This window comes from Littorina saxatilis, linkage group LG12 (genome assembly GCF_037325665.1).
Source record: "Littorina saxatilis isolate snail1 linkage group LG12, US_GU_Lsax_2.0, whole genome shotgun sequence".
Lineage (NCBI taxonomy): Eukaryota > Metazoa > Mollusca > Gastropoda > Littorinimorpha > Littorinidae > Littorina > Littorina saxatilis.
This window is the reverse complement of record NC_090256.1, coordinates 26,801,789-26,825,878: the sequence shown is the minus strand read 5'-3', so window position 1 is coordinate 26,825,878 and position 24,090 is coordinate 26,801,789. Positions and strand designations below refer to the sequence as shown.

At 46.7% G+C, this 24,090-nt stretch overlaps 1 protein-coding gene across 5 annotated transcripts in view; it reads right to left on the bottom strand.

Moving 5' to 3' along the window:
• Positions 1-24,090, bottom strand: part of LOC138981634 (transformation/transcription domain-associated protein-like) — a 158,528-nt gene that overhangs the window by 97,757 nt on the left and 36,681 nt on the right. For 4 of the 5 annotated variants that reach the window (XM_070354624.1, XM_070354628.1, XM_070354625.1 and 1 more), the window contains exons 23-32: positions 22,695-22,861; positions 21,978-22,067; positions 21,549-21,659; positions 20,933-21,022; positions 20,279-20,549; positions 18,530-18,625; positions 16,863-17,041; positions 16,360-16,445; positions 15,226-15,346; positions 4,277-4,477 (exon numbers count right to left, since the gene is read on the bottom strand). In XM_070354624.1, coding sequence (XP_070210725.1) covers positions 4,277-4,477; positions 15,226-15,346; positions 16,360-16,445; positions 16,863-17,041; positions 18,530-18,625; positions 20,279-20,549; positions 20,933-21,022; positions 21,549-21,659; positions 21,978-22,067; positions 22,695-22,861 — 1,412 coding nt within the window. The remainder of the gene's footprint in view (positions 1-4,276; positions 4,478-15,225; positions 15,347-16,359; positions 16,446-16,862; positions 17,042-18,529; positions 18,626-20,278; positions 20,550-20,932; positions 21,023-21,548; positions 21,660-21,977; positions 22,068-22,694; positions 22,862-24,090) is intronic. The other variant, XM_070354627.1, reaches the window with a different exon arrangement.

Sequence of the window (24,090 nt, the reverse complement as noted above, 5' to 3'; positions counted from 1 at the left end):
GACCAAGTCCAGGAGCTCGTGGCAAGAGAAAACGGGGAAGCCCAAAGGCAGAATCCCCCCTTTAAACGGAAATCGACCTCTCAGCACCCATACGCTGGGCAAGAGAAAGAATGTCGAAGCCCGAAGCCACAAGCACAAGGAAAGCAACAACCGCCACCTCCAACGGATGAAATGGCTGTTGCTCCCGCCGAGGCTAAAACCCCGAAGCCCTAAGGCCGGCTGTTGTTTCAAACCCAGCGTACCTATGACGGCTGTGAAAGAAACAATCTCACCTGAGCTGAGGACGTAGGCCGCTTAGGCTGAGTCCGCTTAGGTATAGCCTGCTTAGGAGCGGCCTGCTTTTGCTGCTTTCAAATTGAAGCTCAAAAGAAGGGAACCGCTGTTCTCTGTTGGTCTCAATCCCCTGCTTCTGGCATGAGAGGCCAGGCTGCCGGAGAGAGACCGTCCCCCAAGGATGACGAACTGAGAATGTTCCTTGTCGACTCCCAGAAAACCGGGAGTGGGCAAGAAACAAGTCCCTTCCGCACGAGACCGCATGGGAATAGAGCAGAGAGGACAGCCTCATCTGTGCCTCGTTCACCCTTGTAAGTGTGGAGAGGAGTGAGACACTTCCTCCGCGTCCTGCCCTTTACTAAGGGGAAAGGGCGCCAAGGAATCTGCCAGAGCGCAAGGAAGCGCCCGCAGGAGAGCCTCGGAAATGGAACTGAGTTCCAAAAGTTGTCAGCCCCCTTCCTCAGAGAATAGGAGATTCTGCCCATAGAACGGCAGAACCGAATCCTTCCTCAACGGCTTCGTAAGAAGCGAAAGAAGTTCCGGCGTGACCGGAAACGGTGCACGCGGACGGGGAAAGGCCAACAGGCGGCGACGAGACGACCTTGGCCAAGGCAACTTCCTCTGGTCCGCTAAGGGCACGAAGGAGGAAGCCTGCGCAGGAGCGGCAAGGCATTCCGATGCCAGCTCCGAAGCTGAACCCTGAGGAACCAGCAACGAAACCGACGCCGGAGGCCACCCCCTGTCGAAGAGGGGGGCTCGGCGAAAAGGCAAAAAGGCGAAAAGCTACTAAGGGCGATTCTTCAAACCAGAAGTAGCTGCTTCCTCTTTGCCAACCGAAGTCCTTCCTGTTGGCAATCGATTGTGCTCATTCCCTAACTGAGAGGAGGATGAGAGGGATCAAAAACCAAGGAAAGTGGGAGAGAGGAGCTAGCGGCCACCACCTGAGTGTGTGGATGCTGCTGTCCCAACAGAGGCAAGAAGCCTGTATGCCCCTAGGGCAAGCCTTGTTCGAAATTCACCGGCGACCAAACGGAAGCAGCGGGAACTGAACCGGAAAATCCGGGAGGAGCCGGAAGTGCGGCAGCAACAGCAGCGCTATGCCAAAGCTGGTGTTGAGCCACCTACGAGCTGAAGCTCGGAACCCAAAGGTAGGCCGTAGGCCAGAACCGGAAGTGACAGTAACCTGTGCACTACCCGCTTGACCTACCCTCCTGCCAAGGCCGGAAGCGAAGCTGCCGGAAATGGGCAAAGCTCAAACCGGAAAGGGCCATGGGCTGCCCACACACCGATGAACTAACATTTCCAGCCGGAGCCGGAAGAGAAGCTGTCGCGGACGACTGCTTACGTATAGCGCAGCTCAAGCCGGATGGGATCATTATGTGTCCACCTTCCAACGAGGCACTACTTCCGTGAACCGGAAGTGCCGCTGTCGCGTACGACTGCCGACGTAAGGCAAGGCTCGAACCGGACGTGACAGTAGCCTGTGCACTAACCAGTGAACCTACGCTTCCGGTCGGAACCGGAAGAACAGCTGTCGCGGGCGACCGCTGTCATAGGACAAGGCTCGAACCAGACGTGACAGTAGTCTGTGCACTAGCAAGTGAACCTCTACTTCCGGCCGGAGCTGGAAGCGGCTGCCGCGAACGACTGCTGACGTAAATTCGGAAGCTGGCCAGAGCCGCCGAAGGCAGCTGCTCCTCGTACACGGACCCGAAGTCTGAAACGCCACCTGAAGGGGACGGCTCATAGCCAAAAGAACCCGACAAATGACGCTGCGAGGGAAGGCCGTAAGCCGAACGCCCATCCTGTTGGCCATCGATGAAACTCACACCCCTGACTAAGAGGAAGATGAGAGTCACCAACGACCTAAGGCAGCTGAAGAGAGGAGCTAGCTGCCACCACCGAAGTGGGTGGCTGCTGCTGTCCCAACAGAGGCAAAAAGCCTGTATGCCCAGGAGAACCACCGTATTCGAAATTCACCGGCGACACAACGGAAGCAGCGGGAACCGAACCGGAAAAGCCGGGAGGAGCAGGGAGTGCAGACGCAACAGCAGAACTATGCCATAGCTGGTGCTGAGGAGTCTGCAAGCCACAACCCGGAAGCCCTAGGCCGGAACCGGAAGTGACAGATGACTGTGCACGACCCGTTTGACCTACATTTCCTGCCCAGGCAGGAAGAGCAGCTGCCGGAAACGGCTGCTGTAGCAGGGCAAGGCTCGAACCGGAAGGGACCATGGGCTGTCCGCAAACCAGTGAACCAACACTTCCGGCCGGAGCCGGAAGCGAAGCTGCCGCGGACGGCTGCTTACGTAATTCGTAGCTCAAACCGGCAGGGACCATGGTCTGTCCGCTGTCCAGTGAACCACTACTTCCGGCCGGAGCCGGAAGGGAAGCTGCCGCGGACGGCTGCTTACGTAATTCGTAGCTCAAACCGGCAGGGACCATGGTCTGTCCGCTGTCCAGTGAACCACTACTTCCGGCCGGAGCCGGAAGGGAAGCTGCCGCGGACGGCTGCTTACGTAATTCGTAGCTCAAACCGGCAGGGACCATGGTCTGTCCGCTGTCCAGTGAACCACTACTTCCGGCCGGAGCCGGAAGTGCAGCTGCCGCGGACGGCTGCTGCGAGCACATACCTTGTGACGACCGTATCCCAAAAGGGACCTGCTCAGGTGCACTCCCGCAAGCGGTAGCCACCGAGCGCCGGCCGAGAAGAGAAACGCCTCCCTGTTCACCGCCTCCAGCACCAACGCCGAAGCCAGCAGGCTGGACAGGTGATCCGGAAACAACAGGAACACAGGAAGCCAACGACCGAGGGTCGCACACCCCCGGGAGGGAGGCAGAGCTGGAAACAGGGTCCGTCCGCGCCATCTCAAATTCTGGAAGCAAAGAGGACAAAAGGCTAGCCACAAGAGTGCCAGCCTCCGGCACAGGCGCCGGGTTCGAAACAGACGTGGTAGCGGTAATGCCCGCCGCCCGCGAGCCAGACGAAGTTTCCTCCGGCGCCGAAATGGGCACCGAAAAAACGAAGTTAGTCTTCGGGTCAGAAACGTGAACCGTGGGGTTCCTAGCCGAAGAAGTAGAAGCCGAGGACTTAGGTTTGCCAGGGCCTTTGCCCTTACTCTCGGCCTTAGTCGCTCGCTTTTTTCTCACTATCCGACATGCTGTCACGCGAGAAAACAAACTACTGAAAATACACAAGTCTCTAGGACGTTAAAACTTCAGCAGAATAAACTAGCACAAAGTACAAGTTACAAGCAGGTAAAAGTGCTACTGGTCGACGCTAAAAGTCCGAGCACGGACCCAAACTAACCAGCAAAAAAGCACCACGTGTAAGCGAAAAATGGCGACCAAAATGGCGGCCACAGCAACAAACTACCGAGCAAAATTCACAAGTCCGCGGACGAGAAAATTCTCAGCAGAATGGCAAAGCAAACAACAACAAAATGGAACAATCTCACCGCTAGAAACAGCTATGAGCAGACGGGGAGCCGAGGCTGGTGGGTGTCAAGCAGACAGCAAACAACAGCCTAGGAGCGAAATCAAGCACGACCTGTCTCTCTGGCTGAAAGATGTCGAATGAGGGTGTCTCGTATTGGGTACGAGAGCTGTGGCGTGATGCACGCTACGGGAGGCAACCCAGGGTAGCAAGCTTGCTACTTTTTTGCTTGGGTTGCTTCCCTTATACTATAGACGGGATAGCGTTTTTTCAGTCTACCTAGCATCTCGACTGCGTCAATGCTAAATATGTGACTCGGAGTAAGAATATGTAATTTAATCACTGTTCCACGGACTTAGCAAAGATATGCAACAACACTCAATACTCACCGTTTCACGGACTTAGCAAAGATATGCAACACTCAATACTCACCGTTTCACGGACTTAGCAAAGATATGCAACAACACTCAATACTCACCGTTTCACGGACTTAGCAAAGATATGCAACAACACTCAATACTCACCGTTTCACGGACTTAGCAAAGATATGCAACACTCAATACTCACCGTTTCACGGACTAGCGTGTTGGGCGAGGTGACCTGGCGAACCAGCTCATGTGTGACGTCTCGCAGCGATCGTTCCTGGGCGGCTAGGAGTTCCGGGGTGGCCTTGTCCGGCGGTATCTGATTGGCGCACATGGCCAGCATACTCTGCAGGCTGGTCTTGGCCAAGTCGATTGCCCCGCTCGACACTTGCCACATTGTCAACTGTCAACAGTCATACCTCAAGATACATATCCCTTAAATCTCCTGATACTGAAATGGAATAAAAAAAGACTGGCCTATCAAATGAAGCAGGGGTGTTGCTAGACATTTTCATGTTGGGACATTTGGCCGAAACTGTCAGAAAGCTTTAGGACATCTTGGAAAATTTTCAGCCATTATTTTGGCTCATACAAAGTCACCGCAACATTGAAGCACAAGACTCAAGAGGGGAACACCAATACATACAATCATTATCTTAGGAACACAGCTAGATTACAGGGGCGGAACAGTTAAGCCAGAGGGGGGAGGGTACAACCTGGGGTCCAGGGTCCCGTTGGGGGTCTGGGGGGCAAAGCCCCCCTGAAGCAGAAGAATTTTAGCTATTTTATAAACAATTTGTGGCTTATCCTTGATTTTAAACATGATCAACTGGTGTCAGCAGCCACTCATTATTTCTTTTAACGTTAGTATTAAAATTTAAATAATGGCAATTTATCTTCACTGGTCTAATATAGGTCTATGCTGATATCTGCTCCCGACATCATATAGTATGGTTAGAAGGAAGACATGTCGCATACTGTGACAATTAAACAATTAACTCTTCCCCCGGCTTTACAGACAGAATTTTTTTTTTAAATTCACAGACAGAATTTTTTTATTTTTTATTTGGGGGGGTCCGGAACCCCTGTAACAACCACCCTAATCCGCCCCTGGATTATATGTTGCTTACTGCAACTGAAACAATCAGCTTTGCTGATTTAACTACATCAGACACCAGTTCTCTGAAACTTTTTCAAACCTTTAACTTTAATTTCTTGAAAGTAAAACTCTTCCAATCTTGTGCTAATCTTGACAAGCCTTGGGAAACATGACTGGTAAAACACCAATAAAAAACCGTGTAGGGTGAGCCATTTTGTTTGGAAACCACGATTTGGAGGACGCTTTTCATTCTCTGGCTCAGCAGATTTCGATTCGCGGTCTGCTATGTCGTCTGCTTCGATCGACTTGACAACACTACTACCACTCACACTGACACTGTCCACATTCGCGGTGTTCCTGTCATTGTGTCCGGAATCACTTACCTTGGCGAAGGGTAGCAAACCTTGGCCAATTTAGTTTTTTTTCTTTTTTGGTTGCGACATGATGTTCAAATCCAAATCGAAAGCACTGCCTGATTGACAAACTATCGCGAACCGGCGAACGGAAACGCTGAGAGTGTGGTTTCCCTTGTACATTCGTTTTTGATATTCGCGAAGGAAATAAACGTCAGTCAGTTGACTAAGTACATCGGCAGCAGTTTTAGCAATCAAAGCCTGACCAATACAAAAAACTGGACAAACTTTGGCCGATTTAGACGAATACTCTTCGGACATTTGGCCGATAGGGACATGAAAGTTTCGGCCAAAGTAAAAAAAATCGGCGATTGGCCGAAGGGCCGACCCAAACGACACCCCTGTGAAGGTGTGTTTTAATAGTGAAAAGCAATGCAGGACAGTCATAATTCTTTACAAATATCTTTTTATGAGGAGAACAATAAAAGATGACTGGTGTGTATTATAAAAGTGAAGTTTTCTAACTCACTTCAACTTAGGATGACTAAACTTCTAGACAAGAATCCTGAAGAATTATGTAGTTAGGCTGACAAGTCTTATGAATGTGAGACTTATGTAACCTACACTATGAAAATAACTATATGAATGAAAGGTTTATTTATATAGGAATGTCACAGTGAAATAAACAGTTAGCAAATTTGTAATTTGAAAATGACATGAGAAAAATATCTTATGCAAGTTATTTGCCCATTTTAAAAAACAGGAACATGTCAGAAAAGATCACAAATGCTACGAATGAAACCACATTGATTACAATCTGAATGAGTCCAAAATAATTATCTTTCCTGCTCATACTAAATCCCAGCCATCTCCTTTTATGACCCCCTTCTTCTGTTATGACCCCTTATTCAACCCTTATTCTTATTTCACTACTCTCTGTTATGACCCCTTATTCAACCCTTATTCTTATTTCACTACTCTCTGTTTTGACCCCTTATTCAACCCTTATTCTTATTTCACTACTCTCTGTTATGACCCCTTATTCAACCCTTATTCTTATTTCACTACTCTCTGTTTTGACCCCTTATTCAACCCTTATTCTTATTTCACTACTCTCTGTTTTGACCCCTTATTCAACCCTTATTCTTATTTCACTACTCTCTGTTATGACCCCTTATTCAACCCTTATTCTTATTTCACTACTCTCTGTTATGACCCCTTATTCAACCCTTATTCTTATTTCACTACTCTCTGTTTTCAAGTTCTGATCTTTCCTTGTGCTGCTGTACTTCAGATGAGTGAGAAATATGTTTTTTTGGTTTTTTCTCCCATGTAAACTTTTGTGCAGATCTGCTAGTGTCTTATTCCCCTTTGTGAGTACAAGCAAGCACAAAACCAAGTACTTACGGTTAAGATCCTGTAATCCTGTAAACTATGTCACAGTTTGTAGGGATATAGAAACATAAAAATAGCCACCATGCACCCCCCCCCCCCCCAAAACAAACAAGTCGCGTAAGGCGAAAATACAATATTTAGTCAAGTAGCTGTCGAACTCACAGAATGAAACTGAACGCAATCGAAAATTTTATTGTAAATTTTCATTTAATAAATATACCTACCCGAATCACATGTAGCATTGACACAATCGGAGATGCTAGGTTCTGTACAGGCTAACCGTCTAAGGGAAGCAACCCCAACCACAAAAGTGTAAACGTAGCCATGGTAATGCCCATACACCCGGGGAGTTACCTCCCCTCGTGCATGCCACGTCACCACTGCTACTGAACACGTGGTTCCTATCATTCGACCTAAAGAATAAATACTCCAAATCAAAAGCGGGGTTGGCGGGAGGGAATATACTATGTGATTCGGGTAGGTATATTTATTAAATGAAAATTTACAATAAAATTTTCGATTAAATTACATATTCCTACTCCGAATCACATGTAGCAGATTGCAACAACAAGGCGGTGGGAAAGAAAAATCCAACTCACTCAAAAAACCTTGCCGAAAACCTGGACCGCTGCCAAAGAATCAGGGCGGTCCCAGTGGGAAAGAAAATCTAACCCACTCAAAAAGCCCTTGGCAGGGCTGGCCCACTGCCAACAGGCAGTGAGGGAACCGAGGAAAGTCCTGATTGACAGCCGAGAAGTATCTCAGGCAAAAGCGTAAGAGACAACCTCAGAGATCCAGAAAGCTGTGCTCAGCACTTCTTCCAATCTCCTAGCCGTAAAAAACAGCACAGGAATAGACCCAAGCCTTGGATTAATAACCCTGGCGAGCCAAGGGAAAGACAAGCTTCCCCCCCCCCCCTTTTATTGGAAGGAAATGCTAATGTCCTGAGAAGATCCGTGCGTAAGGTTGTCCCCTCCACTGAGAAGGACGAACCCCCGCGGTGACCTTAAGACAACCATGCCAAAGTCTGCAAACCTTGGGATGTAGTAAAGCCCAAAAGGCTTGTGAGAAAGAAGTCAGCTCAAAATAAGAGTGACCAATCCCCACGAAAGAGCGAGAGAGAGACATCCAAGCACTACGTACCAGAGTCCACCTCGAAGAGAAAACTCACAATAGAAGGTCGCCAGTCATCCCCTACCAGTCCCTGCGAACGCAGGGAGAGAGGTAGCACCCGACAGCAGCCACTTACGACTGTGCGTAAGCTACCGGAAGTGAGGACCCACGGTGGTCAAAACCGATGTGACTGGCAACCATAAACAAAATGGCTAAAAGCCAGAATGTTCCCAAAACAGTCTGCTTGAAGGTAATCGAGAGTGAATCAAAAACCTAAAGCAGAAAACCAAGACTGGTAAACGTAAACCGTGAAGCCAGCCAGCCATAAGACTCCCGAAACCAGAGTTCTCAGGGAAAAAACAGGCAGTTAACTTCCTAGCCAAATCAAGAGCCTACCTGAGTTTGGCCAGAAACCCAGAGCGCGTCTGTCCCTGTCTGAAGACAGAGTCCAACGCGGAGAAAAACGGACAACCGCCCTAGACAAAGTTGCCTTTTGTAGCCGGGCGACTGTAAGGAAACCCGACCCAACGGACGTCATCCGGACTCGCCTCATACTAAGATGAGGAAGAAGAGAGGAAAGGCCCAAGACTGAAGTCACAGGAACCAAACCTTAGCTAAACCTCTGCCCGAAGGAGAAGAGTAGCCAAAACCTGAGAGAGAGGAGGAAAGCCACAAAGAACTACTCCTCAAACATCCATTGTCCAAGACAATGCCCCCTCAGGAAAATCTGAATGTTACCTCCGAGGCCAACTCAAGCGTACCTTAAGTTTGGACGAAACACCAGAACGCGTCTGATCACTAGAGAAAGACAGAGTCCGACTCGATGAAAGACAACAAGGACCAAAGTCCAAACGTTTGTGGCCAAACAGGGGTAACCTGAATCCAGAGAACCCCACCCAAACGAAAATCGTCCTATCCAATCTCTTAAAAAGAGAGAACAAAGGAAAGAAAAGACGAAGTCCGAAGCCACAAGAAACGGGAAGGCAACAACCACCATCGCCGCAACGTGGAATGGCTGTTGCCCAGCCAAGGCTGCCTATAGGCTGCCAGCTTAGCTTAACCAGAGGAATGAGCATGCTTCTGCTAAGCATGTTTCTGAGTATGCTAGCCTTACCTTCCTTCAACCCTTGTAAAGCAGTCAGAGACCTGCTGATCTCTACTCGACTGAAACTCTACTGCAGGCAAAGTTTAAGCGACTCTCTTTGACTGTTCAGGGAACTGAGAATGCGAAAGAAACGAGTCCCTCCGACACCCGCCGTACGAGCGTAGTGAAGGAAGGGCAGCCTCATCTGCTCCATGCTCACCCTAGCAAGGGCTGGCCAACAGAGTAGAGAAAGGAGGCAAGTTCCAAAGGCTGAATAAGCAAGAAGGAACAGAAGGTGAAGCCCGTGTAGCCGAGGCCAGTCAAGGCTGAGCATGTTCCGGAACTGAACCATAGTAGAAACAGCGGCAGAACCAAAACACTAGAGATACCACTTTCGGGAGGAGATGGCCTAGCCAAAACCTGCAAACCGTGGTACCTACAAAAGGTGACTAAGGAACCGGAAGTAGGAAAACATCCTATCTTCACGGAACGGAAGTCCGACATCGACAACAAAGTCAACCAACAAGGAAGCCACCAATGTCGATGCACCCAACGGGAAATCCTGAACCGAAGCTCCGAGCTTCGACGGAAATCCAGAACGTGTTCGATTGCTGACCAAAGACTGAAAACCAGAATAGCTCAGCTACGAACGCAACCGAAGTCACAGTTGCTGGTGGTAAACTGATGAATGAGATGACCGGAAACCGGAAAACCATCCAACCGGAAAAAGACCTGACTCATCCCCCTAATGACGGTCGTGAATAGGGGAAACGTCCAGGGCCACCCGAACTGAATAGGCAGTAAACTCAACACCCAACAGGTAAAGTGAAGACTGCCCCGGCTGAGGCTGAAAGCCTAAATGCCCGTAGGCCAGCCGCTGTTCCTCACCCCCCGACCTCCGAAGGAGTGTCAGGAAGAGGAGAAGTGTATCCGAACAGAGCCGGAAATGCAGCAGACAAAACCGCAAAAAACGGAAGCGAAAGTTGCATAGAGTAGACTGAGGCCGGAAGCCCAAACGCCCGTAGGCCAGTCCTCTGTCAACTCCAGTCAAAACCGCAAAGTGTACTTGAAATGGAGGACTTATGCTTCCAGTAAAACCGGAAACGCCACGCCGACAACGGCTGCCGCCCTGTGAAACACAAATGCCCACGACGGAACAAGAGTGAGACAGAACAGAAGAGGACTGGGGCCGGAACCCGAACGCCCGTAGGCCAGTCCTCGATCAACCCCAGACAAGCCACAACGTGCGCTTGTGATGGAGAACCTATGCTTCCAGACAGGAAGTGTAGGAGGCCGAAGCCCCGTCCGGGAAAAAACTTCGACGTGCCCTCTGCCGCAGCTAAGAGGACAGCGTTAAGCCTTTTTCCCGATAACCAGCACGTGTGGAATCGCTGACGACAGACTGAATGTCCGACACAACCAGCGAAAAAACCGAAGTCCACGTACTGGTGGAAGGCCGGTGAAACGGCATAACCGGAAAACCGGAAATCCGTCCCCCCCCCGACGTCGTCCTAACTCATGCCTTGACCAGGCTAAGAGAGAGAAGACGGCAAGTCTGCAGCCGCCGGCACCGGAACGGCAGTCGACGCGACAACCGAAGGTTGAAACGCTGACTACATCGGCCAGGGCTAAGACAACACCTGCCCGAAGGGCTGGCGTTGCTCCTCAGCTACCGACATCCTGAAGGAAGTGGAAGCGAAAGGAGCAGTAAATCCGGGCGGAGCCGGAAAGCACCAGACGAGACCGCGAAAAGCGGAAGCGCCGAATGCGAGGACGGAGGCCGGAAGCCCGAATGCCCTAAAGGCAACGTCCGGTCAACCCCGGAAACGACCACAGCGGGTGCGTACGTCAGAGGACCTATGCTTCCAGCGAGTGCCGGAAGCGCAGCGCCCGAAACGGCTACCGCCATTGCTCCGCCACACAATGGTCTTCGAGGAAGCCAGGGTGTGACTGAACAGAGGACGAATGCCCGGGGGGCAACGTCCGGTCAACCCCGGAAACGACCACAGCGGGTGCGTACGTCAGAGGACCTATGCTTCCAGCGAGTGCCGGAAGCGCAGCGCCGGAAACGGCTACCGCCACTGCTCCGCCACACAATGGTCTTCGAGGAAGCCAGGGTGCGACTGAACAGAGGACGAATGCCCGGGGGGCAACGTCCGGTCAACCCCGGAAACGACCACAGCGGGTGCGCACATCGGGGGACCTGGTCAACCCCGGAAACGACCACAGCGGGTGCGTACATCGGGGGACCTATGCTTCCGGCGAGTGCCGGAAGCGCAGCAGTCGGAAACGGCTAGACAACTCCGGAAACGACCCCAGCGGGTGCGTACGTCGGAGAAGTAGCCGGAACCAACTGCCGCCATTGCTCAGCCACACAATGGTCTTCAGTGAAGCCAGGGTGCGACTGAACAGGGGTTTGCGGGTCGTGAACCCGCCGAAAAGAGCTGTGTCCCAGCAGGGACTGTCCGACGGCCTCACGAGGGCCTGTGGACCAGCTCGACTTACTTGAATCGCCAACCACAGCGGTAGAAGACGAAGAAGCAAAACATCCGCCCTAGACAACGTCTCGGCCGGAAGCGTCAAAGAAGCCAACAAGGTGACGTCGCCCACAGACAGCGGGACCAACGGAAGACGCAGGCTTGGCACGCGACAATTTCTTCACAAAGATAACGCAGACACCTGCAACACCTGATCTGCTAACGGCAGAGAAGGCGAGGAGAAGAAACAGGACGTACAACAGTATATGACTGCCCCACAAAGTGTTTGTTCGAGGCAGAAAGAGTAACGAACAAAACATAAAAAACATGTTAAATCCGAAACCACGACAAGTCCTACGGACTGGTAGATACCTGCTAAAGCCTAGCCAAGTAAACCACTGTCAGCGACGCTGATACACAAAATGGCGGCCAAGCGATAAGTTACTGGACAAAATTTAGAAGTCCAAAACGGACGAAAATTAAGCAATAACAAAAATTCCTGTCAAAGAAATGACGAAATATGAAATGGCTTACCAACTAACAAAGCAGAAGGCAAAAACGCAGGTAAAGTAAGGAGAACCTCACCATAACATAGGCCTAGCCACATAAATAAGCTGTCAGGAAAGCTGAGCAACCGAACGTGGCGGCCACAAGATAAGTTACTGAAACGCATTTAGGAGTCCAAACGGACAAAAAAGTCAGCAACTATAGGTAAATTCCTGTCAAACTAAAGACAAGAAGGAACAAGCTTACCAGCTAAACAAAGCAGAAAGCAAGTAAGAAGGTAAAATTACGTTTACCTCCAAAATACATGGCCTAGCCACAAAAATCTGTCAACTCATGCTGACAACAAAAATGGCGGCCAACAGTAGTCACTGAAATATCACAGGTCCAAACACGGACGAAAATCAGCAACTACCACAAATTTCCTGTCAAAATAATGACCAAAATGGAAAGAGCTCACCAACTACGAAGCAGGAGGCAAGATAGACGGTAACGTGGCCGGTGGGTGTCAAAACAACACCAACAGCGCAGCCACAGGGGAGCCCAAAAAATACAACAACCTGCTCCCTCGAAAGCTGTAAGGTCGAATGATAGGAACCACGTGTTCAGTAGCAGTGGTGACGTGGCATGCACGAGGGGAGGTAACTCCCCGGGTGTATGGGCATTACCATGGCTACGTTTACACTTTTGTGGTTGGGGTTGCTTCCCTTAGACGGTTAGCCTGTACAGAACCTAGCATCTCCGATTGTGTCAATGCTACATGTGATTCGGAGTAGGAATATGTAATTTAATGCCATTTTTCAGCAAGACCGTATACTCGTAGCATCGTCAGTCCACCGCTCATGGCAAAGGCAGTGAAATTGACAAGAAGAGCGGGGTAGTAGTTGCGCTAAGAAGGATAGCACACTTTTCTGTACCTCTCTTTGTTTTAACTTTCTGAGCGTGTTTTTAATCCAAACATATCATATCTATATGTTTTTGGAATCAGGAACCGACAAGGAATAAGATGAAAGTGTTTTTAAATTGATTTGGACAATTTAATTTTGAAAATAATTTTTATATATTTAATTTTCAGAGCTTGTTTTTAATCCGAATATAACATATTTATATGTTTTTGGAATCAGCAAATGATGGAGAATAAGATAAACGTAAATTTGGATCGTTTTATAAATTTTTATTTTTGTTTACAATTTTCAGATTTTTAATGACCAAAGTCATTAATTAATTTTTAAGCCACCAAGCTGAAATGCAATACCGAAGTCCGGGCTTCGTCGAAGATTACTTGACCAAAATTTCAACCAATTTGGTTGAAAAATGAGGGCGTGACAGTGCCGCCTCAACTTTCACGAAAAGACGGATATGACGTCATCAAAGACATTTATCAAAAAAATGAAAAAAACGTTCGGGGATTTCATACCCAGGAACTCTCATGTCAAATTTCATAAAGATCGGTCCAGTAGTTTAGTCTGAATCGCTCTACACACACACACACACACACACACACACACAGACACACACACACACACACACACACACGCACATACACCACGACCCTCGTTTCGATTCCCCCTCGATGTTAAAATATTTAGTCAAAACTTGACTAAATATAAAAAGGACTATGGCTGCCTAAATGGTGGATAAAAAAAACTAAAACATAAAAAATCCATTCGTGCAAAACACGTTGCAGCCCTCAAACGCAGAAGAAGAATAATCTTGTCAATCATGAACTTTTTTGTCTTCTTCCTTGCGCATACACCTCCTTCTTTCTGTTTCTTGTTATCCCTGGTAGCCACCATCGGCATTAACCCCAACCTATACTTTGTACCTGTCAAGAGTACCCGGCAGCAGTGGCAGCAACAGGAACACAGACAGGTGAAAAATGCACACAGAAAAGAAAGGAGACTCACACAACGGGTGGCCGAGTGGTAACGCACTTGCGCTCGGAAGCGAGAGGTTGCGAGTTCGACCCTGGGTCAGGGCGTTAGCAATTTTCTCCCCCCTTTCCTAACCTAGGTGGTGGGTTCAAGTGCTAGTCTTTCGGATGAGACGAAAAACCGAGGTCCCTTCGTGTACACTACATTGGGGTGTGCACGTTAAAGATCCCACGATTGACAAAAGGGTCTTTCCTGGCAAAATTGTATAGGCATAGATAAAAATGTCCACCAAATACCCGTGTGACTTGGAATAATAGGCCGTGAAAGGTGAATGCTCGCCCTAATAGGCTTGAGGTTTGCTGGCCGATGTGAATGCGTGATATACTGTGTAAAAAATTCCATCTCACATGGCATAAATAAATCTCTGCGCCTTGAATCCGTGGTTGAGATATGTGCGCGATATAAATTGCATAAAATAAATAAATAAATAACAGGTGCCATTTTACCTTCCAAGAGTGTTGATGAGAGGACAGACAGATAAAGGTGAAGGCAGAAGAGAGAGAGAATGAAAACTAACTGCCTAGGTCCATCACAACCACAAATTGTCTGTACAGTCGAATCTGCCCTGGCGACCACCTGTCGATAATGCCCAACTGCCCACCCTAAAGAATCCATGACAAGTTTTTTCTTCTTCTATATAATTCACTTTTTCATAGCGACCAAATAACAACCATTTTTGGTCAGTCCACGAACAGGCGCAGTGGCGTGGTGGTAAGACGTCGGCCTCCTAACCGGGAGGTCGTGAGTTCGAATCCCGGTCGCTGCCGCCTGGTGGGTTAAGTGTGGAGATTTTTCCGATTTCCCAGGTCAACTTATGTGCAGACCTGCTAGTGACTTAACCCCCTTCGTGTGTACACGCAAGCACACGACCAAGTGCGCACGGAAAAGATCCTGTAATCCATGTCAGAGTTCAGTGGGTTATGGAAACGCGAAAATACCCAGCATGCCTTCTCAACGAAAGCGGAGTGAGCCGACTATGCTCTCAGAGTATAGTGTGGGGAACCCAAACGGGCAAACGAGCTCACACGTAACCAGAAAATTCTGGAACACTGAAGAAGAAGAAGAAGGTCAGTCCACGGGATGGTCAGTATAGACAGGTTCGACTGTACCTTGTACCTGCCAAGCAAGGTGATGTTGACGTGTGTGCAGACAGGTGAAGGCCAGACAGAAGAGAGAAAGAAAGGAGACTCACACCACTGACCTCACTAGTGAGGTCCATGATGACGAAGAGCAGCGCCCGCAGGAAGTTGAACTGGTGCTCCAGCACCCACTTCAGCGCCATGCGCTCGTACATGAACTTGATGGCCAGGCATCTGTGAAAAGTTATGCGTGTTAAAACATACTGGTTTGAATCGTGTATTCTCTGGCAAACATCATACTATACAGGCTTAACCATGCTGTGTGTGTGTGTGTGTGTGTGTGTGTGTGTGTGTGTGTGTGTGTGTGTGTGTGTGTGTGTGTGTGTGTGTGTGTGTGTGTGTGTGTGTGTGTGTGTGTGTGTGTGTGTGCGTGCGTGCGTGCGTGCGTGCGTGCGTGCATGCGTGCGTGCGTGCGTGCGTGCGTGCGTGCGTGCATGTCTGTGTCTGTCTGTGTGTGTTTGTGTGTGTTGTGGGGGATGTTCAGTTATTTGAAGGGAGGGCAAATTTGTAAGCTGCAAGGGATTTGTTTCGAGACTGATGGATCTTACATTGAACAAAACCATGAATATCAGGCATGGGAATTGAAAAAGGCTGAACATTTGTAAGTAATAGCAAAGTCGACGGCGCGAAGCGCCTAGCCCTGCTAAGGGGGTTCGGGGGCATTCCCCACCGGAAAAAAAAATCTCCAAAAAACCCAACTGGTGCAATTTGGTGTCATCTTAGCTCCAAGTTTGCCATTAAATTCAGATTTTAGAACCATTTTTGCCTCCCCCATTTATTTTTTCGGCGGACACTTTTGCTTTTTCGGCAGAACAAACAAAAAATTTCGGCGGAAATTTGCCTTTCGGCGGACAATTCCCATGCCTGCATGATACTAAAATGTTACCTTGTTTGTCTTTTTCTTCTTTTTTGAATTATATTGTGTTTATCCATTGCCATCCCATTGTTGGTTTCTATGGCACATTTTTATGCAAATGTTTTCAAGCATACAGATATCATGGATTCAGGTCTTGTATAAGCAAACCACCACATACTGGAACCCCATTAACGCAAACAGCTGCTTTGTATGCTTCTAATATAACATGCACACCTGTTTGCAAACTGCAAAAACCCTGGCAATTTCTTGTAGACCAAAAAGCAAACACACAAAAGCTCAGAAAGAATCCATAAGCTTAAAATGAACTTACCCTCCATACTTGGCGTACCAGGCACGGTCGTAGCAAAGCGAGCACATCTTGTCCACAAGGTATTCAAACAGGGGCAGCTGGCAAGCCTGTTGACAATTAAGACACAGAGTAAGTTACAAGATGACTTGGTATATATTTCCTTCTGTCAATGGAGGGGGCTTGGGGGGGAGCAACTGGGCTATTGGATCAAGAATTATGTTTAATGCACGCACTATGTATGATACAGAATTTGAATAAACTTCACAACAGTCATCCTAAGATTATTACCTCCTCCATCCCACACCCCCCCCCCCCCCCCATTCTGGCATCAATCTCCTCAAATATACAATGAGACACCCGAAACCCACCCTAACTAAGTGCATTGACTCACCCTGTCTTTGGATCCTAATATGGTGGTAGCAGTGTCCACCATCCCACCCCCACCCCCTCTATCCTTGCACCTATCTCCTCAAATGTACTGTGAGACACCCAAAACCCACCCCCAGCTAACCACATTGACTGACCCTGTCTTTGGAGCCCAGAATGGTAGTGGCAGTGTCGACCATCAACATGAGGGCCAAGCTGCCCGGTTTACACAGCTCTTTCTCCTCGTGGCCCATGATGACCGCCAGGGCGTCCACCAAGATCTGGGTGTCCATGCCTTGCAGCTTGTTCGACTTCTCTCCACTCATGGCAAAAGGACCTGCAATGTGATGGTGAAAGAGGCTGAGTCTGAAGTTTTATCTGCTTAAACTGTGCTCAGTTCATTGCAAAGGGGAGGGTGAGGGAGAAAGGGGACAATTCGAAAAAACACAAGACAAATTTACTATGCACATCAATAATACACAAGGTGGCTACTTCGCAACATGGTTTCCAGATTACGTGGAATGTCAATAAGAGTTTACTCGAAGTCTCTTTCAGCTCTCTTCTTTCTCCTTCTCCTCACTCACCCTCATATAAATGAGTGTAAATGACACAAGAGTCCCTCCTTATTCTTTTCCAGCTCTCCCTTTCCTTTATTCCTGATTTTGACAGAAAGGCTCGATACCCAGTGGACAGTCGTCTCTCTAAAAAAAAACTAAATTGCGACTGTTCAAATGTCAGAAATTTGAAGTTTTCACATTGCTATGTTATATGGAAGATATGAACAGTGAAATACATGTATATATGCACCAAAACTGCATCTGCATGCCAAAGCTGTCTAATCAACCAGGATGGGCGGGGATGTAGCTCAGTCGGTAGCGCGCTGGATTTGTATCCAGTTGGCCGCTGTCAGCGTGAGTTCGTCCCCACGTTCGGCGAGAGATTTATTTCTCAGAGTCAACTTTGTGTGCAGACTCTCCTCGGTGTCCGAACACCCCCAAGACCAAGTGCGCACGAAAAAGATCCTGTAATCCATGTCAGAGTTCGGTGGGTTATAGAAACACGAAAATACCCAGCATGCTTCCTCCGAAAACGGCGTATGGCTGCCTAAATGGCGGGGTAAAAAACGGTCATACACGTAAAATTCCACTCATGCAAAAAACACGAGTGTACGTGGGAGTTTCAGCCCATGAACGCAGAAGAAGAATCAACCAGAATTCCCTTAAACTCCAAATTCACTACAGAACATTTAGATGTAAAAGTTGTAAGAACAGGATAAAAGTTAAGGAACTGCAGTGAAACCTGTCTACAATGACCACCTAAGGGACCAACCAAAACATTTTCTTATAGACAGGTTTGTTTGTTTGTTTGTTTGCTTAACGCCCACCACGAAGGGTGATATCAGGGTGGTGCTGCTTTGACATTTAACGTGCGTCACACACAAGACAGAAGTCGCAGCACAGGCTTCATTTCTCACCCAGTCACATTATTCTGACACCGGACCAACCAGTCCTAGCACTAACCCCATAATGCCAGACGCCAGGCGGAGCAGCCACTAGATTGCCAATTTTAAAGTCTTAGGTATGACCCGGCCGGGGTTCGAACCCACGACCTCCCGCTCACTGGGCGGATGCCTTACCACTAGGCCACCGTGTTGCGGTTTATAGACAGGTGGTTGTTATGGAAAGGTGAATAGGAAAGAACCTCGTTGGGGTTTCTTTGGGGTGGTCATCATGTGAAAGTGGTTGTTATCAAGAGGTGGTTGCCAGGGACGGTTCGGCTGTATATAAATACCATAATGATCTCCACAAGAGAGAAAACTACCCACCTGCTTGCTGTGAGATGGCAATCAAGGTGTAGTGACGCACCATCCCTGCCAGAAAGGTGACCGCGCTGTTGTGAAGCTCCTTGATGGCAGCAGCAACTGCACAGCACAGACGTTCGGTGAGAATACTATTCTGTTGATTTGTTCTCGTGAGAACAATGTGATGACTGCCATTTCAGTATAAAACTGTGAAACTGTGCATGTGTGTAAGTGTGTGCGCCTGTGTGTTAGAGAGAGAGAGAGAGAGAGAGAGAGAGAGAGAGAGAGAGAGAGAGAGAGAGAGAGAGAGAGAGAGAGAGAGAGAGAGAGAGAGAGAGAGAGAGAGAGAGAGAGAGAGAGAGAGAGAGAGAATTTTCTTTTTTTTAATTGAACTTTATTTAACAAGGATTAAGATTTAAGGCTACGCCTTTTCTTACAATCTGTCCTTGGGACGCATCGACACACAATTATATATATAATTAAAAAATTAAAAATTAAAAAGTTAAAAAGTTAACCAACAAAAGGAGGTCGGAAGACTTAAGCACGTGATAATAAAGATGACGATGATGATGATGACGACGATGATGATGATGATGATAATGATGATGATGATGAAGATGAGGCATGAAGAGCATACATATGTGGTTATTCATAAAATGAGAGAGAGAGAGAGAGAGAGAGAGAGAGAGAGAGAGAGAGAGAGAGAGAGAGAGAGAGAGAGAGAGAGAGAGAGAGAGAGAGAGAGAGAGGGAGGGAGATTCAGAGTTAGAGAGAGGGAGAGTGGTAGATGGAGAGAGAAAGAGAGAGAGAGAGAGAGTGAATGTATGTGTGTGTGTGTGTGTCCACAAGTGTGTGTCCGCATCTGGGTGTTTACTTGCATGCCTTAATGTGCATGAAGACATCTGCAAGTCTCTAAAATAAATGGAAAGAAGTTAATCAACTCAGAAGCAATACAACCTTGAAAACACACAAAAATAAATACGCAAACCACCACCAACAACAACAACAAGAAGGGCAAAGCCCATATGACTCACATGCTTTACACATTTTTCCTACCAAAATATATGTGACCTTGACCCAAGGTCAAGGTCATCCAAGGTCATGCAACACAAAGCTGTTAATTCAAGACATAGGAAGTACAATGGTGCTTATTGGCTCTTTCTACCATGAGATATGGTCACTTTTAGTGGTTCACTACCTTATTTTGGTCACATTTCATAAGGGTCAAAGTGACCTTGACCTTGATCATATGTGACCAAATGTGTCTCATGATGAAAGCATAACATGTGCCCCACATAATTTTTAAGTTTGAAACAGTTATCTTCCATAGTTCAGGGTCAAGGTCACTTCAAAATATGTATACAATCCAACTTTGAAGAGCTCCTGTGACCTTGACCTTGAAGCAAGGTAAACCAAACTGGTATCAAAAGATGGGGCTTCCTTTGCCCTATATATCATATATAGGTGAGGTATTGAATCTCAAAAACTTCAGAGAAAATGTGAAAAATGTGAAAAATAGCTGTTTTTTAGGCAACATTTATGGCCCCTGCGACCTTGACCTTGAAGCAAGGTCAAGATGCTATGTATGTTTTTTGGGGCCTTGTCATCATACACCATCTTGCCAAATTTGGTACTGATAGACTGAATAGTGTCCAAGAAATATCCAACGTTAAAGTTTTCCGGACGGACGGACGGACGGACGGACGACTCGGGTGAGTACATAGACTCACTTTTGCTTCGCATGTGAGTCAAAAACCACGATCAATTCCTCACCAAACATGCCAGTGAGTGCCTGCTCATGCACTTTCCGAGAGTGAGCGTCAGGGTTGACGTACAGCTGCGACTTGCCACCGCCAGGCATTGTGGGAGGCAGGATCTCTTTGTCGGCGAAGGAGGGGTGCGTGTAGAGACGCTGCATGATGGCCTTGTCATCCTCCAAGTTCATGACGGACACCAGGAAACAGCGAATCAGCTCCCAGGCCTGGCGGCGGTAGTAGGCATCCGTGGAGTTGCTCTTCAGCGCTGTCAGGGCGCTGTCGATGGCCTTAGTGAAACAAACAAATAATAAAAATAATAAAAACATACTTAGAAATTTAACATGTGTAGCAGAATCCATTTTTCCCCCCGAAATCAGAGTATGGCTGCCTGAATGGCAGGGTAAAAAGGGTCATACATGTAAAATCCCACATGTGCAAAAACAACAAATGTATGTGGGAACATCATGAACGCAGAAGAAAAAAAACTTTTCTCGGTCCTCTCGAAAGACCAAAAGAGTTTTTTGGGGAGGAACATAAATGATTGTGTTTGTGTTACTGTTGGCTTCACAAATTGTCACCCCAAAATAGGGTTAACTCGGGGTACTTATGGTTCTTAAAATTAATAAGATTACATGATAAATACAGAGAGAATGTTTATTGCTGAACTTACCTTTTCAACAGGAAGTGAAACGTTTTGCTTGCAGTCCTGGAAGTAGACGTTGATGCAGGGACCCACTGTCTCCCTGTCATTGAAGTTCAGCTGGAAAGGGTAAAGAATGAATACTATAAAACAACAGGTAAAGGGAATGCAAATGCATAAATGTTAAAATAAATTTGTGTATTTACTCCAGCACAAAGAAGTGAATGAAGAGAGTGAGTACAAGGGTTATGAAACAAAAGAGAGCCACTTCCCATCAGAGTCCAGGAAATGTATCAACATTGAACATAGCACTTTCACTGCAATGGATGGGAAAAAAGATTAATTAAGCCTGCGGGTGTAAGTCAAGTCAAGTTGTCAGGTCAAGTAAGGTCAAGTCAAGTAAGGTCAAGTCAAGTAAGTAAGGTCAAGTAAGTAAGGTCAAGTCAAGCCAAGCCAAGTCAAGTCAAGTAAGTAAGGTCAAGTAAGTAAGGTCAAGTAAGTAAGGTCAAGTAAGTAAGGTCAAGTCAAGTCAAGTCAAGCCAAGCCAAGTCAAAACAAGTCAAGTCAAGCCAAGCCAAGTCAAGCCAAGTCAAGTGATAACACAAACCAACAGTAACATTCAAGGCAAAGCCAATGCGGCTCTTACCCTCTGTGGTTCTCTCAGCATTTTTCGGTTGCCTCCTCCGAACTTGCCCAGCACTCTGAAGGCCACCTGTGCAATGTGCTCGTTGTTGTTTCTCAGTGTGCGCCACAGTGCCTGAAAAATGAAAATAAAATACAGTACTTCTTTTTTTTTGGAGACATCAAGGGCAACGTTCAATAAATGACCTTGAGGGAAGAAATGCAAACAAGATATGCTTTGAAATGAAGAATGACAAAATAGCAAAAACTAAACTGACACCGCAGATTTTAATTCTGAAATATTCAAAGAACACTTAATCACTCTGACAAAGATGCTTCTGGAATTTCACCCTAAAAGGATGCTGAAATGCCTCCTTTGCAGACACTCTGTTAACCAAAACAAGAAAAGATTCACTTTGAAGCAAAGATAGCAAGAGACAAAGTGACAGGGTACCTGCATGAGCTCAGCCCTGACAGGCTGAATGTGATCATAGAGAAAGTCAGGTTGAAGGTTGTCCACACACAGCTCCAGTGTTCTCAGACCCTGTCAACAACAACCACATCTAATCACCAATCATCATTTCAGCAACAACCACATCTAACCACTAATCATCATTTCAGCAACAACCACATCTAATCACTAATCATCATTTCAACAACAAGCACATCTAATCACTAATCATCATTTCAGCAAAAACCACATCTAATCACTAATCATCATTTCAACAAAAAGCACATCTAATCACAAATCATCATTTCAGCAACAACCACATCTAACCACTAATCATCATTTCAACAACAAGCACATCTAATCACTCATCATCATTTCAACAACAAGCACATCTAATCACTCATCATCATTTCAGCAACAACCAAAAAAACAGCAAATATGACAATCAACAAGACATTTTTAAAGAACTATCATTTTCACAAAAGATCCATCAGTCGCAAAACAAAGTGTGTACCTTACAACCTTTTGCCTCCATTCAAATAACTGAACACACCCCCCCCCCTCACACACACACACAGTCTACCAAACCTTTTCTTGACCATCATTTTTGCTATTGTTCTTATTCGCCAAAGAAATCAACTATAAGCGGCCTATTCAATGACAGATTTCACACACAAAAAGACAGCTAAGCACAAACAAACAAAAACAAAAAAATGTCACCTGGCTGACGAGAGTCTGTGAGCCGTTGAGGGCGGACACCAGAGGGTCCATGAGGAGCGGCAGGTAGGGCAGGAGGGAGCTGAGTCTCACTGGCACCGTCAGGCACAGCTCCACAAACAGGTCTTTCATGTACTGGCGGTGCAGGCCGCTCTGAAGACTGTTCAGACCTATTTGTGCATGGACAGAAACTGAATGATTTGAATTGAATTTTTGTGTATAAATCTTGTGTGCTGGAGATCCAAGCTGGTCAAACACTGTCATAGTTAGTTAGTTAGCTTTTGCTTTTCGGGTCCAGCGGACCATAATAGGCAAACACTGTCATGGAATCAACCAGAAAAGATTGAGATCAATAGCTCATGTCTGCGCAACGTGAATAGTCTGGACACAAAGTAGAGTCTGGACGGTCGGATGCAATAGAGAGCAAAGGTTCAGACCTATGTGCATGGAAAGAAACAAGAGTAGATTTTTTTTAATAAATCTTATAGGCTGCAAATCTGAGGTGTTCAAACACTGTCATGGAATCAATGAGCAAAACATGTGATTAATGTGATGAATTGTTTTTGTCTGCGTGTCATGAATAGTCTGGAAAAAAAACTACGAGTCTGGGCTGATGCAATGGAGAGCAAAGGTTTCAAGAAAATCGTATACTACGAATCCTTATCTGCTGATAAGTAATTCAGCAAGAAAAGAATCCACACACCACCACGGAAAGATTACATGTGTAAGAGGTTCACATTTACATGTGTACATAACACTGTTTGAATCTTGAAATGTATTTTCATTTATTCCAGTTGGTGCAGTCACTTTGTAAAGAGAGTCCGTTTAGTCAAAATTGTGATTATCTCCCCTGCACTACTCCTTAGTCTATATCTCTGTGTTTATTTATTTATTTATTTATTAAGGAGATTTCTATAGCGCATAACTAAAAGCACTATGCGCTTTACAATATCACTAGGTATAAGCACACGCAAACATACTCTGATTAAATAGAACTTAGCCTAACAAGACAATACTAAAAACACTAAACATTTGAGTTCATACAAAAATAGAGAATTAAATTAAATACTGGACAAACAATTAAAAAAAAAGCTTAAGGCCTACACCGACTACAGTGGACTATTTCGAATACAAAAATTTAGTTAACTATAAAAGGCAGTGCATAAAACTCCATAATCCTAAAAAGGTCGATCAAATAAAAAACATAAAAGACTATTTAACTATCATTACTTCGTAAAAAATAATAAACATGGTATACAAAGCTGTAATTTTTAACAACAAATCTAAAAAGATTTTCATGCCATATTGCACAACACATTTTAACACACACCCAACCTCACACAAGCAGACATACACACTTACACACACACACACTTACACACACACACACACACACACA